Source organism: Pseudovirgaria hyperparasitica (assembly GCF_010093815.1).
Source record: "Pseudovirgaria hyperparasitica strain CBS 121739 unplaced genomic scaffold EJ05scaffold_13, whole genome shotgun sequence".
Lineage (NCBI taxonomy): Eukaryota > Fungi > Ascomycota > Dothideomycetes > Acrospermales > Acrospermaceae > Pseudovirgaria > Pseudovirgaria hyperparasitica.
The window spans coordinates 279,413-294,867 of record NW_022985561.1 but is presented as its reverse complement, the minus strand read 5'-3'; the positions used below and the strand labels follow the sequence as shown (position 1 = coordinate 294,867).

Below are 15,455 nucleotides of genomic sequence, written 5' to 3'. Positions count from 1 at the left end.
GCTGCATGGCTGTATAATTTCTCGTAGGGCTGAAGCCGGCCGCCGTCTTCCGAGGATTCCCCAGCGCCACACTTTTCAAGGACCTTTGACGACGGCTTCACAACCTTCAGGTTCTCCTCACGGAATCACTCTCATTTGATATCAACCACACACGGAATCTAGCTATTAGGCTCATAAGCTCGGCCGATTTGGGGAAAGTACTCGTGTGGTGTAAGGGGAATACATTGGAAGAGCTTGGCCGTTGGGAATCAGTGCTTCATTCATCAATATATCACCGTCATCTTCCCTTTACTGTTAACGTATCGTGAAGTCTACAGAGAAGTCTTTGCATGAGATTATCAACTTGACACACCATGTCCGCAATTCCGGGCTTGTCTCTTCCGGGCCTGTCTCTTCCGGGCTTGGGACTTTCAAGCACGCCGATATCCGCTACACAACAACCTCCAGGCACATCAACAGCACCCTCGCGATATGAAGAGCTGCCAGCCCAATCCGAATACCGCTTCGAAGTAGGCTTTAATCAAACATTACGCATCAAACTCACCAGCGGTACAGCTGAGCTCTTCGGAACGGAACTTCCAGTGTCTACGAAAGACTACTATGTCTTTACTGGCACAAAAGCCGCGATATATACGTGGCACGGATGCCGACTAGAGCTCCAAGGCGATACAGAGGTCGAGTATGTGTCCGAGGAAACACAGATGCTGGCGTATGCGAATGTCCACTTCGGCCTCGAGAATGAGCGTGAGAAGATCGCCAATACAGGCAGCCATAACATTACATCTGATACCGATCTCGGTCCACGTGTCCTCATCGTTGGCCCTTCGAACGCAGGAAAGACAAGTCTTGTCAAGACTCTCACTGCTTACGCTGTCAAATCTGGCCGCCAGCCCATGGTCGTCAACCTTGACACTCACCAAGGCATGCTCAGCGTTCCAGGTTCGATTTCCACCGCAGTATTCACTAGTATCCTTGACGTCGAAGAGGGTTGGGGGAGCTCTCCCATCTCTGGCCCAAGCCCAGTGCCCGTCAAGATGCCCTTAGTATACCACCTTGGTCTCGCCTCGCCCGACGACGCTGGCACAATATTCAGGCCGCTCATCACACGCATGGCCCTCGCTGTGACAAGCCGCCTTACTGAAGACGCCTCTGCTCGCGTCGCAGGCTGCATAATAGACACACCTGGCAGTATCGCTGCAGGCAAAGCTGGACATTACGACGCCATCGCCCACATTATCTCCGAATTCAGCGTGAATGTTGTTCTCGTTCTGGGCTCAGAACGCCTCTACTCCGACCTAAACCGTCGCTACGCCAAAGCCTCTGAAGACCCCGTCTCGATCATCAAACTTGACAAATCCGGCGGCTGCGTCGACCGCGACGAGGCGTTCATGAAGACCCTCCGCGCAACCCAGATCCGCGCATATTTCTTCGGCCACAACAGCCTCAACACGCTCTCTCCACACACGCATTGGGTCGAATTCGGCGCGCTGCACATCTACCGTATCATAACCTCAGACAACACGCAACGAAATACGTCCTTCTTGCCCGGCGATGACGACGATTTCCCCTCTCTCGGCGGCAATGCTGCTGACAAGATTTACGAGAAAGTGGCGCCGAGTATGATGATGCAGAACTGTCTGCTTGCAGTGACGAGCGCGCAGCCGAACGACTCACACGAGAACATCCGTAATTCGAGTGTGTTGGGATACCTGTATGTTGCCGACGTAGAGGAGGCGAAAAAGAGAGTGAGGTTGTTGGCACCGATTAGTGGGCGCTTGCCCGGGAATGCGCTGGTCTTTGGGAATTGGCCAGAGGATGTGGCAGATCTCGTCGGATGATTTCCATCAGTACACAAGTTCGGGGGAACAAAACTTGGCATATGTAAACCCACAGAGATCTCAGAGAATGTCCGACAAACGACATCCATCAATCATGATGGGAATGAATTCGGAAGCCCATCGATATACCAACATAAGTTCCAGCCATGTAAAAGCTCGACATCTCCTCTCATGCCCAAACCTCTGGCATCTCCGGCTTCTACATCGCCAGGCAGCCACGAACCTCCACATATGACAACATATCCTCCAGAATCGTCCCAGCACGATTCAAGAGGACGCCTGGGCCGAGACGATAGTTTAATAAACGCTCATGTCAGACTTCTCGTTATTCTCCAACAAGCTGCCAATACGTCCCACGATGCCCAAGCTGTCCATCGGCTTGCAGATCTAGCCATAAATGAGAGATTGAGTTCCATCTTCAGCACGTAGCTTCGCTGAAACAATCGTGAACCTGGTCTACGAAAACTTTCTTATGGTGTTAATATTGTATTGATTTCTCTATTTTACACTGGAACTTCGAATTGACGCTCAAGATCACCTAGAACCTTGACAGTATTCCTCATGCCAAAAAGTGAGTTCTCATCTGGCCCAGATCCAGGCTTGAATGACGCGTGGGCAAAATCGATCAGCTTCGTGGAGACGAGCTTTGGTATTTCCAGTTCATCGTCTTCCTCGTCCTCATCTTCGTCCTCACCTGTCTCATCTGCAAGGAGTCTTTTCTCCATGATTTCGGAGATAGCTCTTGCTGCTTGGTCGTATGCTTCTGGGTCACCTTCGTAGACGAATAATATGCTAGCTGAAAACATCCTGCTTTCTTGCGTTTCGAAAATCTTAATAATGTCTTCCACGTCTTTTCTAAGCTGTTTTGTAACGGCCAAGGCTCGTGCGCTATCCATGCCTGCGCTTGGAACAAGGAGGTATTCTTCGAAAGCCCTCGTTACATTTTCAGCCGAAAATTGTCTGCCGTAGAGCTTGTTGTACACCTTATAGTTTGTGGCGGAGTCAACTTCCATGAGTCCTTCGTCATTCGGCCCCATAGCAGCTTCTTCGGTACCTTGCCATACCCTCATACCAGCAACGCGAAAGCCCAGTGAGCCAGTCGTAGTCTCGCCGGCGACCTTGTCCAGCCGAGCTTTCTTCTCGGGCCGGGCATCATCCTCATACAGCTGCCTACCCAGCTTGATATCAAGTACATTCGGCTTCTTAAATCCCGCGGTTGTGTTCTCCAGCACAATGCTCACATCTGTGGACAGTTTCTTGCCATGCATAGGACCGACATCATTCGCTGACAACGACGCTGCCGTGCCATCCTCGACAGGCATGACAGTCGGTGTAGTATCTAACCCACCGGTGGTCTCCGGTACAGCTTCTGCTGGGCCATTCAGGGCCAATGTGCCATAGAATGTTGGGAGGAAAGGAAGCAGCTCTGGACGAGACGCACGCACAGCTTCGTAGAATGCTACCTCGGCAGGTGTACAAGGCTTGATAATGAGTTCGCCACTTGGGTCTGAGAGAACGCCCTCGCTGTGGTTTCGGTCAGTATCAAGCATGCCAATTGGTAATGAGACTCACTGCCCAGCGGCAGCATTGCCGAATAAGGTGAGAATACTTGGATCGAGTTTATGGCTTGGAGTCTTAGGCATTGCGAGGATTTAGTCGAAGTGAAATTGGTAATTGGTGGATGCAATACGAATTTCTGTAGGTAGTTGAGTAAGAAGGACGAAGTACCAGGATCGCTGGCTATAAGGCGCGTTAGGACTGAGGTAGTGAGACAGATGAGTGGCGGTGTCGATGCAGGAAGAAAAATGTGGCTTTGGAAGCTGAAGCTCTCATTCCAGCTCATCCATATTTCCCTTTCTTGGGCTATAAATATAAAACGTACCCCGCCCTAAGCCCTAAGCCCCACCCCCACTTCACCGCACCACACTTTGTTATTGGAAAGTCTTTGTAGATATGCTGCGGTTATCATTTCGACCATCAGGTTCCTGTTCCTTATAGACACTTATGCGTAAATAGTGCATTATCATCTCAACTATAAGATCGCTGAGCTTCCATGATTGTCTGGCCGAAGCGAATTTCCCTCTCCAGATGTCGAAGTGAAATGAAGCAGTAAAGGGCGCGTTGTTGTGTTGACCCAAAATACCACGCTATGGGTAGGAGCATTCGCCATGGCGGCAAGTAATAGAATGATAATAAGTTGAGTTGTGTCGGGTAAGAACTAGACGATTCACTCCAGACTTTGTACCACCGAACAAAGACACACGTTATATCTACGTCTTTGCGCCCGCCATGCTCTGTCCCTTTCATCTCGACATTCGATCTCTTCTATAAAAGCTTCTTTTGCTTCACACAACATCTTCTTAAGATCCAGCCGTCCTCAACATGGCGCCTGGAATGGTCTCAAATTCTGACCTTCCACAGGTGTTGCCTGAGACGGACCTATCGTCTGATCAAGTGAAGTCTCCGGTTATATGCGCTCAAGAAATCCAGGATCATCCTCGCGGGGATGAGATTCGGCGTCAGGTAAGAGCACCGGATCCTTACGAGGGCTTAAATCTAAGAATAGACGTCTAGGTCGAATATTACTTCTCCGATGCTAATCTGGTCACCGATGAATACTTGCTCGAGGCATGTAACGGAATAGAAAACAAGCCCGTCTCCATTAAGAAAATATGCAGATTCAGTAAAATGCGGTCCTTCAAGCCATACACCCAAGTCGTAGCAGCCCTTAGACTGAGCCCCTTTCTGAATGTTTCCGAGGACGGCAAGGGCATCAGCCGGAAACTACCGCTCCGGCCATACCAGCTCGCAGGTGGTGATGAAGATGGCGATTCAGATCTCGAACTCGAAAACAAGGAGGGTGAGGCAGAAGTGGTTGTGCAGAGCCCGGCCCCGCAACCCAAGAAGTTTGAACCTGTGAAGTCCACAAACCCAAACATAACGAAAAACCTGGTACGATACCCTTTCAAAGTCCCAGCTTGAATCTAACCTGATATATAGGCCAAACCCACAGGCTTCGAAGAGTACCATGCGGAGGGGCCTATCACCCCAGCTGAGTATAAGGACGATCAGGCACTATTCGATCCAGAGTGTTCGTTCTCGGAGCGGATTGAGTCAGCTATACAACGATTCAAGGTTAAGAAAAAACTGCATCAGGAACATGCACGTATCTTCACGGCGTTCATGAAGTACGGAGGAGTTGAGATTCGTGCACAGTTTTCCGGACTCGATCAGAAAGAACTGAAGGAGAAAGACATTTACGAACTAACACGATTAATGGCCACCCACTTTGTGAGCAGTGACAAGGACGATGACGAGCTCTGGGTAGTAGACTTTGTTGGTGTAGTGAGCGGCTTTCTGTAAGTGTTCGCCGTTATAGGCGCCCCTGGAAATTTCTAACGATATCAGTTCTTCGCAATTTCCACTTTTTCACCAGGACTATTCTCGCGAGCGAGTCAAAATCGCAACGCAAACTATTCGTACTTTCTACAACTATATTTTGCATCACAATGTCTGCCCTGAATACAACGATCAGATATTCGCTGCACGCAAAATCTGCGAGTCTGCCGATGAAGAGTTACTCAAAGTACAAACTGTGGGTTATGCATTTCCTGGTGCTTTCAATGTGGCTTGCTCGGTGCTTTTCGGCGGTTACTATAATGGCAAATACATCGGCAACCAGCCATGGGCTCTGGACGGCGACCAGACAGCAAACCCACATCTATTCGAATACGTTCGATGGACTCCAGGCCAGGGTTTCAGTCAAAAAGAAGCACAGATCGTGATGCAGACTGCTGTCGCTGCTGTAGGAACTTATGACCAGTCATATCGACTCACCCAAGAAGATCTCCAAAATTTCGACATGCGTGAAGTGGAAGATCTTGGACTTGAAGTTGTCAGCATCGTACTTGCGACACCAGAAGTCTTGGCTTTGTATGCGGAACTCAATAAGGAGTATCAACACAAGCTGGACATGCGACCACTTGGAAAGATGGTCTGCAAGCCCTGGTCCATACCCGACTTCACCCCGCACGATATCAGTGCTGCAGCCGCGAAGAAGCGTGTTCTTGACCTAGATCGTACATTCGAATTTTGGATTGAGGATGAGATTTTGGAGGACTGCTTCGTGGGTATGAAGCTAGATGGCACTATCTGGAAGCTCGCGCTGGGAGACGGCATCTGGATTCTGGATAATGTCAGGGAGGTCTACTGTAGTTTCTTCAAATGGCTGCCCAACGAGTTGATCATGGGTGACCGTAGGATCCTGCGAGAACCTCAATGGTATCCACATGGTCGAGGTGGTAAGGCAACACCTAGTGAGTCGGGAGAGACTCAGAACGCAAAGGAGATCCAAGGCGGCGAAGAAGCAAATGATTGTTCTGATGTGGAAGAGGACAAGGACAAGAGGGCTAATGAAGAGGGGCTCTGATGTTGCTACGCTGTATAACCTTGCTGAGCTGGAGTCCTTCCTTTTCTCCAATGATGCTTTCGTGATTTAGTATTGAACCAGCCCAGCGTTCGTCGCTTTATCAGGTGCTATGAAGCCTTCGAATTTACCTTAATTTTTTCAAACGATCTTAAGTCGCCCTCTCAAGTGGCATTTTTCGCTCTTTGTCGGAGAAATGTCTACAGTTCAACGCATCCATACTGGCCCTGATGAGTATCCTGAGTTCTCGAGTCAAGCTCGTTGTATTAGCATCATGGGTTACGATTAATTCACTCTACATTCGGCCGAATCGCAGTTCTACAACTTCTACTCTGCCGGCAGTTGCACCACCAACGTCACACCGATGTCGTTCACAGCCCGTGTCTCACGATGACACTTATCGACCGCTGACCGTCGTAGTATCGCTTATTCAGATATTGCATGCATCCCCGCAGTCCAAGGTAGTGGAACCTGGCCCACGAGCCGAGATCCATTCTCTTGTATCCGTCCAAGGGTGAATGAATTTTGAAGAGCGACTCTTGGCACGCGTCGCGCGGATACCCCGGACTTTCCGATCCATCCTCATAGGCTCATTCGTTCGGCGGCATTATTCGGCATATCAGGATGCAAAGCCAATGTATGTATGTGCTAAGTAAGGTGCCACCGCTACGTCCTTGCAGCGTCAACGACTCAACGAGTGGAGCATCATTGGAGTCCATCGGACGGTCAGAATGGTCCTGATAGGATGCTGAAGCTCCAAGCGAACGGCAATATACCCGTTTATACTATTCAGACATCATGAGCGGGACATATATACGTACCCAAGCTCCGCCTACCATCGTAGCCCGTCGGGTCTCCGATCAGCGCGGCCGGTCAAGATGAAGTTCGCCATTGCTGCATCACTACTGCTCCTGGGCTCAGCACATAGTTTGTCCGTACGCCACCATGACTCTATCCCAACAGCACGCATCAAAAATGGTACTCTGGTGGGAATACATTCTATCGAGTACAACCAGGATTTCTTTCTCGGTGTTCCATATGCCCAGCCGCCCATCGGCAATCTCAGATTCGATAACCCAAGGAGTCTGAATGAGACCTGGGACGGTGCGAAGAGCGTGGACGAATATGCGAAAAGCTGTGTCGGGTATGGCAGTGATCAATGGGGCTACGAAGTGAGCGAGGATTGTTTGTACCTAAACATTGTTAGGCCAAGTGGGTATGAAGGACGGGCACTACCGGTTGCATTCTGGATCCACGGAGGTGGCTTCTATCAAGGCGGCGCTGGCGACAGACGCTATAATCTCTCCTTTATCGTCGAGAATTCTGTCAAGATCGGACAGCCTATCATGGCCGTTTCAACAAATTACCGGCTTAGTGGCTGGGGCTTTCTGAATTCGAATGAGCTCATGGGTCGTGGTCTGTTGAACATAGGGCTCAAGGATCAGAGGCTGGCAATGCACTGGGTACAGGAGAACATTGCATCTTTTGGAGGTGATCCGGCAAAGGTTACGATCTGGGGCGAGAGTGCAGGCGCAGCGAGTGTTGGGTTTCATGTGAGTTTTCCGTGGAGGTGATATGGAGTGTCGATTGGCACTGACGGACGGTCCAGTTGACTGCATTTGGCGGCCGTGATGATGAGTTATTCCGCGCTGCCATCATGCAATCCGGTAATCCGATATCCTACAGATCTATAAGTAGTACCGACTTCTACCAGCCACAGTTTGATTTAGTCTCTGCCGCCGCTGGTTGTAGTGATTCCCTCGACCAGCTCGAGTGTCTCCGTGCCGTCCCTTTCGAGCAGATGAATACCGTGTTGAACAATTCGGCACTAGATTGGGATCCTGCTGTCGATGGAGACTTCATACGGCGATACGGCAGTATCCAGCTCGAGCAAGGCGAATTCGTCAAAGTCCCCATCATCTCCGGTGCAAACTCCGACGAAGGTGCAAGTTTCGCACCTCAGGGCATCAACACGACAGAAGACCTGAGGGCAAGCCTGAGCGGTACGTCGTCTAATTCCCCGCTGATACTCTATCCTAACATTCTCAGCATACCCTCCTTCCCTCGTCGACGCCCTCCTTACTGCATACCCCGATGACCTTTCAACGAACGTCATTGCCAACCTCGGGCCTACCACCCGTCCCCCTGCCTACCCCTACGGCCTGCAATTCCGCCGCGCTGCCTCACTCTACGGCGACTTGGTCTTCATCGCCGCCCGCCGTCGCACATGCAGTACATGGGCCGCACACGGCCTTACCGCATACTGCTACCGTTTCAACGCCATCCCAGGTGGCATCCCCGCAGAAGAGGGAGTGCCGCATTTCAGCGAGGTCGCGTTTGTGTTCAACAATATCGCCGGCCTGGGCTATGCAGAGAACGGTACGGGTAGTAGCAAACCTTTTGAGGGGCGGAGCGAGGCGTATACTGCTTTGAGTGGGGTCATGAGCAGGTCGTGGGCGAGCTTCGTGGCTACGGGGAGTGTGAATGGATGGGCTGGTAGGGAGGGACTGGAGGAGTGGCCGGCGTATGAGGTGGATGATGCTAGGGATTTCGTGTGGGACGCGAATGTGACGAGTTACAGTGAGAGTGACACGTATAGGCAGGAGGGCATGGCGCTTATCAGTGGTAGTGCCGCAGGGGTGTTTAAGACATGAGGAATGTATGATGAGTTTATGAATGAACGAGGTTCTGATTATGATTTGTGCGTGTGAGAATACTCATGATCGCACGCACCCCTGATCAGGAATCTCCTTCCTCCGCAGCTATATCACCCCCAACATCCTATTACCTGCATGGACGTGACCCTCCAGTTTTCCAGACCAATTCACAACGCTCCCCTCCCCTCTTACCCACCATACGTGAAACGCTTCACCGCATCCCCTAGAACGTCACGTAACGACAGCATACCGTCTATAACCCCATCAACCTAACATACCCGGCACACCCTTCACACCCGGCATTCGCAGCACAATCTTCTCTCCTCCCCTCTCACTCCCTATTTATACGCTCTACACTCTGCATGTAGACATGAAAAAGCCATACCTATGCGGCTGTCTTGTCTTGCCCTTGACACTGATGGACGCTTATTGCATGGGCGTGCGTGCGTGCGTGCGTTTGTTCATGCACTATAAAGACATGAGAAACGGTTGGCGACTGATATCATGGAATATCCATGTGGGTTTCATGTTGGTTGGTCAGGGGGGGGATGATGGGTATTATTGGATAGGGGTGATGGTGGGTGGTATTGGGTAGTGATGATGATGATGATGATAGGAAACATCGAATCTCGGCCCAAAGCAAAGAAATGGTAAGACTTTAGACTGCCGCCAAGGGGACTTACCCGGCTCTAACCCCTCCGCACATATATAACAGCCTCGCCTCTCTCTCTCTTTCCCTTTTGCATTTCCTTACTCTCATCTTCTCGAGACAATGCACACACCTGTACACTGATCATGTGGTCAGCAAGCCTACGCCATGATAGATTATGTGCGTGTTCTGCTCTGGGCGCTTTCCGTTTCGTCAGAAGAGAAAGCGTGGCGATGTCCATCATCATCGCTATACGAGGATGCGAAAGAGCGCGCAGCTCAAGTTCGTAGCAGTCACGATGCTTCTTGTCCGGAGCACAGTCATAGGAGGGATTACACGTGTTCCGCAAAGTGTACCTGTTAAAGACGATACCTCGGAACAGACGTACCCGTCCGTCTTGCATATGGATATATTAGACTTCTCCCTCTTGCTCTCTCACTCGTCTCTCTCCTTGCAAGAGCATGGTATGTGGCCCAAGGCCATGCGTCTCGTCTTTGTTATGCAAATACACTACTAGCTGCGGGAGTTAACCATTGCGTTAATGAGCTGCTATCTAGTGGGGCATCAGCCAAAGACGCCCAAATGCTGTGCGGTCCTTAAGAGAGTCAGAACAATGGCTGGACAGGGCTACGATGATCCGCATCGTCATCGGGAATTGATGGTGAATATCTCGCTTTGGAAAAGAAAAGGGTAATGGGACAAAATCGGATTGCTCGTTTAGTTACCTGAGGACAATCCACCTGCTCTCACTATCTGCTGTGCTGAGCCCCTGAATCCTATATATCAAATTCGCACTTGGCAGTCTTACGCTCAAGCAGACCTAACAAGGTCGTCACTCAGGTCACACAGCTGCAATCGACTTGATGCCGGGCAGCGTATGGACTGAACGGTGATGTGTATCATCAACGGCCACTCACCATGCTACCCCCAACACCCCATCCCCCCAAGCGTTTTCGTCGCAGAGAACAAAAGCCAAACCATAAACCACATATTCGAAGACGGCAAGACAGCGGAGAACACATGAGGCTCTTCATATAGTCCGCGCTGTTGCTGCTCACGAATATGTAGTAGAGCGGATAGTAGAAAAGAGAAGATGAGAATGGTAGTAGAGGGGCGGAGGTATATATAGCATAGCACTTAGGTAAGGAAAGGAGAAAGAAAAGAAGGAAGTGCCGGGTAGGTTCAGGCACACAAAGACCGTGATAGCTGAGCGCATGGGCACGCCGTAAGGTAAAACGTGCATTCATTCACAGAGCACTCATGGTCACACACACAAACACACTCACTCAAAACACAATTCACAAAACCGGTCTCTCCACGAGCCGCACTTTCTCAGATCTGACCACCCCCTCCCTCTCCCTCTCCCCCAAAGTCCAGCCTACTAGCCTAGCCTAAAGCCGAAAATATACACGCCTTCCATCCCCATCGGACGAGCGTCCTAAACATCCCTGATATCTGCCAATAGAAAAACAGAACAAGAACCCCTTGGTAAAGTAGCAAAAAGGCGATGTGAAAAAGGGGTATATGTATATATACATACAAAGCCCCCAACTTTCTCTGAACCCCGGCCCCCCAAAAACTCCGTGTTGTTTTGATTGCAAAACAGGCTTTCGCGCGGAACTCCCTTGTCCGTCCGTACCTGCTTACCACCATTCCGTTCCCGGCAAGAATAAAGCGCCGTGGATGAAGCGTGATCTTGCGCCATCCATAATGTAGTAAACGCCCGGTATGAAGAGAGAAAGAAAAATATGACATCGTCGTAGCGCATTATCTGTTTTTTTCAGGGTAGCCCTATAGCACAACCTTGACCTTCCCACTCTTCAATTCGCTTTTAGTGCGCATCCACTCGGCCAGAAACTTCAGTCCAAACCGCACGGCCTGAACCGGTGTCGTCTCAAGACCGGCATGAATCCAGTATGGTCCGGTTCGCCCAAGATCACCAGGCTTTAGATCTTCCCACTCCAAGGGATCCATCACCCTCTCACGCCCGGCCCACGTCTCGGGGAACTGCTCCATGAGCTTCTGCATCGGCAATGCGCGCGACGCGTCAAGTGCTATGCGGCTCTGTTTCTTTACGTGGGTCGAGAGTTCTTTGTACATTGCAAGGATGCCTTTTGGTGAGTCAGGAGCAGGCGCGGCAGGGTCGGTGAGGAGGGCATCGGTGCGCTGTGACAGAACGAGGACGATTCGGGAGATGACCACGACGATGAGGTGCAGACGGAGAGCGTCGAGGTCGGGGAAGTAGCGAGTAGCGTATGCGAAGCGCTCACACATCGGAAGAAGGTCGCGCCAGGCGTTTGACAGACCGGTGCGTTGAAGGCGACCGCCATAGTCACCTGCTGCGAAGGCTGCAATGTATGCTCTGGAAATAAGTCAGTATGAGATGAGTTGTGAAAGGAGGGATGCGGATTACAAGATACACTCGAGACTTCGCACGGCGCACCACTGCTTGTCTTCTTCGGAAGGGTTTGGTTTCTGGGCTAAGGCTTCGTATTCTCGCTTCAGCGACTTGCCAAAGGTACCGAACTCGACAGAACGAGCTCTCCAAGCGTCAATATCCGGCTGCTTGCGCTGCGGTGCGGAAGACGGGGCGCCTCTACCTCCGGATCCTTTGACTGACAGGTATACACTTGCAGGAGTCAGATTGTCGACCCCTTGGTCTGATGTGGTACGTGCTAGGTTCACAGGTCTGTGCTCCTTCTTCGGCGTCAGATACTGCTTAGGTCTCTGTATAGTCGACGAGACTGATGTTCCAGGCGGTGACATTGATGCCTGTGCTGGAGTTTGCGGAGGTTTGAGGTCGACGCTGCTGTTGTTCTTGTGGCGCTTGATTGGGAGTGATGTGGTATCATCAGACCTAGGACGCTTCTCTGCAACTGGGCGAGTGGTAGATGTTGCTGAGGTGGAACTCTTTGGTTCCTTCAATGGAGCATGGGGCTCTCTGGGCTTAGACACCTTGTCTATTGACGGCTTGAGCGGTGGATTCTTGGACTTCGATGTCGATGTGGAAGGGGGAGGATCTCGTGAGCGATCCCGCTTCACATCCGACTTCTTCGGTGTCCCACCCGAAGGCAACTTCAGTATCCGATCAATCATTTGTCGCTGCTTTCGACCATATCTGAGCTTCACCACTAGCCTCTCTGGGAGTTTTACCGGCGCAGCAGCTGCTGTTGGGTCAAAGGCCGGTTGTAGCGATCTATGATCAGTCTCGGGTTGTGAACTGTCCGGTTTCGGGGCAGTCACGACAGTATGTGGAACTGTCTTGGAGGCTATTCGGGATTTAGATTCAGAAGAGCTTGACGCATCTGATATGCCTCGAAGTCTTTGGTGAACCCCATCCTTGTCTAGCTCTTGCTGGATTTGGGGAGGCAATGTGGGTGATAGTAATGGAGGCAGGTCGTATTTGTTGAGAATTGGAGACAGAAGAGGTGGCAAGTCGTGAGGAGTTGAGGTAGAAGGAACTTCCATATGGACGGAGGGCTTCTTGACATCAGGGCCGGGTGAGGTTTTAGATCGCTTCATGGAACGAACTTCGTCAGCAGGCTTGTGCGCATCTGTCGACTGATTCTCATCCTCTTCAAAAGCTCGCTTGCCATTGCGTGGTGGATCGGATTTAGGTGACGGTTCTCGCTTTGTCTGTTTATGATTGACGACCTTGTCGGAAGCCCTTGACGACTCGTGGACTCCATTAGCTTGAGGAGAGTCTGTCTTGAACGACTGAGCTGGCTCATCGTCGGATCCTGTACGCTTCGCTTCAACCTTCGGCTGACTCGCCGAGTTCTTGCTCTGGCTCTGACTCTTGCTGATTCCGTTCGACTTTCCCAAGTAGGATCCCAGGGACACCCTCTTGTTGGAAGAACCCCCCAGGTAATTTTTGTTGGCTGGTGCAGCGTTCCGTCCGGCTTTTGCTTTCCTGTCACGGTCCTCATCCACTGCGGTCCGGCATACGAAACAATTGTCACCTTGCTCGCGGTATATGAATGTCGCATACTGCATATTTTCTTCATGGCTCTCGAACATAGTCCCAAGTCCGCTCATCCAAGCTTCCGCCTCTTGTCTCGAATGATGGTGATATCGCGGCTCGTCTTGCGGGACTGTGAGAAAGTAGGGCGTGTCGGGTATAACTTTACGGATGCGCGCGTACGCCTCATCAAGCTTCCGCAGCTCTTCGGCATCCTCGTCGGACAGTGAGCTCGGTTTATCGCCTTTCGGCCCAGCAACGCCCTTGGGTTTGCTGTTGACGGACATGATGAATGTGAGAGGTGGCAGTACTGAAGACAAGACGAATGCGCGATAGATACGTTGGTTGTGTGAAAGTAAGGTAAGGTGTAAGACGTCCGGACGTCTCTGTGTACGATTGAAGAGTCGAAGGGATATCTGCGAGCATGGGAGCGGAGATCTGATTATCGCGACCCGAACTCGGTGAAGGGGTGAACAAGCTATTGTGCGTCAGTAATTGTCGCTATTCACGAGTTTCAGGATGAATAGCACGGGACATACACGGAGTGTACAATAGGTAATATGAATATAAGGAGCCCGGCTTCGTGAATGCGTTGGTATTGTGCCGTCCAAGCAATTACCTGTAGCTCATCATGAAGCGCGAATCTGAGAGGTTGCGCGCTCCGGCCGTGCAAGTATGACGAGGTTTGTATGAATAGGTAAGAGACAAGTGAACAAGGAGTGAGCGGCCGCGGAGGTTTTCGAGTCTTGTTCCGACTACAAGTGACCAAAGTGAGCAACGGGCTTTGTTCGAGCGACCGCGAGATTATAGAGTGGAGGGAGAGAGAGATACCACTGACACACTGTCGAGCTAAATCACGATGAGCCACCACCGCCACAATCCGGATGGGCAAGTTTCGGTGTCTACGTTTGTTTGTCCGGCCCTACACACAAAAATTCGCATGAATATCACTTTTCTTCTCTCCTGCTCGACGGCGGCGGGCTTTTTAGAGTCTATACAGTGAAATAATCCTGTTGATCATCGGACATTGCCTTGTCCCTCAGGCCAACAGGAACGTGCCCTGCCCTGCCCGAACGATCCATGGATGATTTAAATCGCGGCCACTAACCGTTTCCGATTCAGCCTTGCTGCCCTTGCTGGCGTTGTCTAAAATAATACAAAGCAATGCGGGCGACTTGTTATACTTGACAAAGAACAAAGACTATTTTGTTCGAGGGCCTATACAAGTCGAGATGGTGTGGATTCTCCAAGTCAGATGGCAAGCACAGTGAGTAGGTATCCAAGAGAAATCATATAATATAATACACTCAACTGCCATTCGATCACGTCCAAAAAAGGACACTAGTCGCCGCCAATCATATCAGCCTTGCCGTGCCCGTGAATAGAATAACGCGCTAGACCGTTTTCGGATAAAGCCAAGCAGGCTTCAAAACAATGCGTTGTTTAACTTGTTTTCCTTTATCATTGTTGTTCAAAATGTCACCTAGCAACAGAAACGCAGGTATATACTCTTGCGATTCTCTTCCTCTCATTCACCTCCCTCATTTACCGCCGATGCAGGGTCGTGCCACGCGCTGATTGAGGTCGCCGCTTACTTTGCAGCCGCATTGGCAAGGGTTATCCACTGCAGCGAGTGTCAGACCGTGTCTACTCCACTACGGACTGCCCCGATCAAGCTGAAGCTATAGACTCATGATCTCGCATCGTGCCGGCCAGAACTGGCTGTAACATACGAGCGCAACGGTAACGTGCATCGACGCGCTGTCGCGACGGCCAGCTGAGATGTGACTTTCATCTAATTAGCTAATGGTCAAGCACGCTGCTGAATGTTGAAACACGAGGATGCGTGGATCAATGGACTCAGCTCTTGACGTTGGTGTGGAGTGGTAATTGCGCAATGCCTGAAGAGCTAGGATAGCATGTG

At 50.9% G+C, this 15,455-nt stretch overlaps 5 protein-coding genes across 5 annotated transcripts; 3 read left to right on the top strand and 2 right to left on the bottom strand.

Moving 5' to 3' along the window:
* Positions 1 to 194: 194 nt before the first annotated feature.
* On the top strand, positions 195 to 1,838 carry EJ05DRAFT_467630 (mRNA cleavage and polyadenylation factor IA/II complex; the record flags this gene model as incomplete). Its single annotated transcript, XM_033742851.1, has 1 exon — positions 195 to 1,838. Exon 1 carries the CDS (start codon positions 354 to 356, stop codon positions 1,836 to 1,838), a length of 1,485 nt encoding a protein of 494 aa, XP_033597828.1. The 5' UTR covers positions 195 to 353.
* Positions 1,839 to 2,341: 503 nt separating this feature from the next.
* EJ05DRAFT_488155 (SAICAR synthase-like protein) lies at positions 2,342 to 3,481 on the bottom strand (the record flags this gene model as incomplete). The annotated part of the gene is made up of 2 exons (XM_033745679.1): positions 2,342 to 3,362; positions 3,411 to 3,481. The coding sequence occupies 2 exons, from the start codon at positions 3,479 to 3,481 to the stop codon at positions 2,342 to 2,344; spliced, it is 1,092 nt and encodes a 363-aa protein (XP_033597827.1).
* A 283-nt stretch (positions 3,482 to 3,764) lies between these two features.
* Positions 3,765 to 6,395, top strand: EJ05DRAFT_478392 (uncharacterized protein). The gene is made up of 4 exons (XM_033744450.1): positions 3,765 to 4,361; positions 4,413 to 4,790; positions 4,839 to 5,197; positions 5,247 to 6,395. The coding sequence occupies exons 1-4, from the start codon at positions 4,221 to 4,223 to the stop codon at positions 6,265 to 6,267; spliced, it is 1,899 nt and encodes a 632-aa protein (XP_033597826.1). The 5' UTR covers positions 3,765 to 4,220; the 3' UTR covers positions 6,268 to 6,395.
* Positions 6,396 to 6,870: 475 nt separating this feature from the next.
* On the top strand, positions 6,871 to 9,026 carry EJ05DRAFT_455326 (alpha/beta-hydrolase). The gene is made up of 3 exons (XM_033742469.1): positions 6,871 to 7,817; positions 7,874 to 8,267; positions 8,314 to 9,026. Exons 1-3 carry the CDS (start codon positions 7,143 to 7,145, stop codon positions 8,916 to 8,918), a joined length of 1,674 nt encoding a protein of 557 aa, XP_033597825.1. The 5' UTR covers positions 6,871 to 7,142; the 3' UTR covers positions 8,919 to 9,026.
* A 2,297-nt stretch (positions 9,027 to 11,323) lies between these two features.
* Positions 11,324 to 14,109, bottom strand: EJ05DRAFT_99680 (uncharacterized protein). The gene is made up of 3 exons (XM_033750138.1): positions 14,071 to 14,109; positions 11,984 to 14,009; positions 11,324 to 11,932 (listed from the first exon to the last, which is right to left on the bottom strand). Exons 2-3 carry the CDS (start codon positions 13,816 to 13,818, stop codon positions 11,362 to 11,364), a joined length of 2,406 nt encoding a protein of 801 aa, XP_033597824.1. The 5' UTR covers positions 13,819 to 14,009; positions 14,071 to 14,109; the 3' UTR covers positions 11,324 to 11,361.
* Positions 14,110 to 15,455: the final 1,346 nt, after the last annotated feature.

Bases quoted from the DNA above. Each gene is read 5' to 3' on its own strand.
- EJ05DRAFT_99680 (XM_033750138.1), bottom strand. From the start codon at position 13,818: ATGTCCGTCAACAGCAAACCCAAGGGCGTTGCTGGGCCGAAAGGCGAT. The intron at 11,933-11,983 runs GTAATCCGCATC...ACTTATTTCCAG, and splicing joins CGAAGTCTCGAGTGTATCTT to AGCATACATTGCAGCCTTCG.
- EJ05DRAFT_455326 (XM_033742469.1), top strand. From the start codon at position 7,143: ATGAAGTTCGCCATTGCTGCATCACTACTGCTCCTGGGCTCAGCACAT. The intron at 7,818-7,873 runs GTGAGTTTTCCG...CGGACGGTCCAG, and splicing joins CAGCGAGTGTTGGGTTTCAT to TTGACTGCATTTGGCGGCCG. The intron at 8,268-8,313 runs GTACGTCGTCTA...TAACATTCTCAG, and splicing joins CCTGAGGGCAAGCCTGAGCG to CATACCCTCCTTCCCTCGTC.
- EJ05DRAFT_478392 (XM_033744450.1), top strand. From the start codon at position 4,221: ATGGCGCCTGGAATGGTCTCAAATTCTGACCTTCCACAGGTGTTGCCT. The intron at 4,791-4,838 runs GTACGATACCCT...CCTGATATATAG, and splicing joins CAAACATAACGAAAAACCTG to GCCAAACCCACAGGCTTCGA. The intron at 5,198-5,246 runs GTAAGTGTTCGC...TAACGATATCAG, and splicing joins GGTGTAGTGAGCGGCTTTCT to TTCTTCGCAATTTCCACTTT.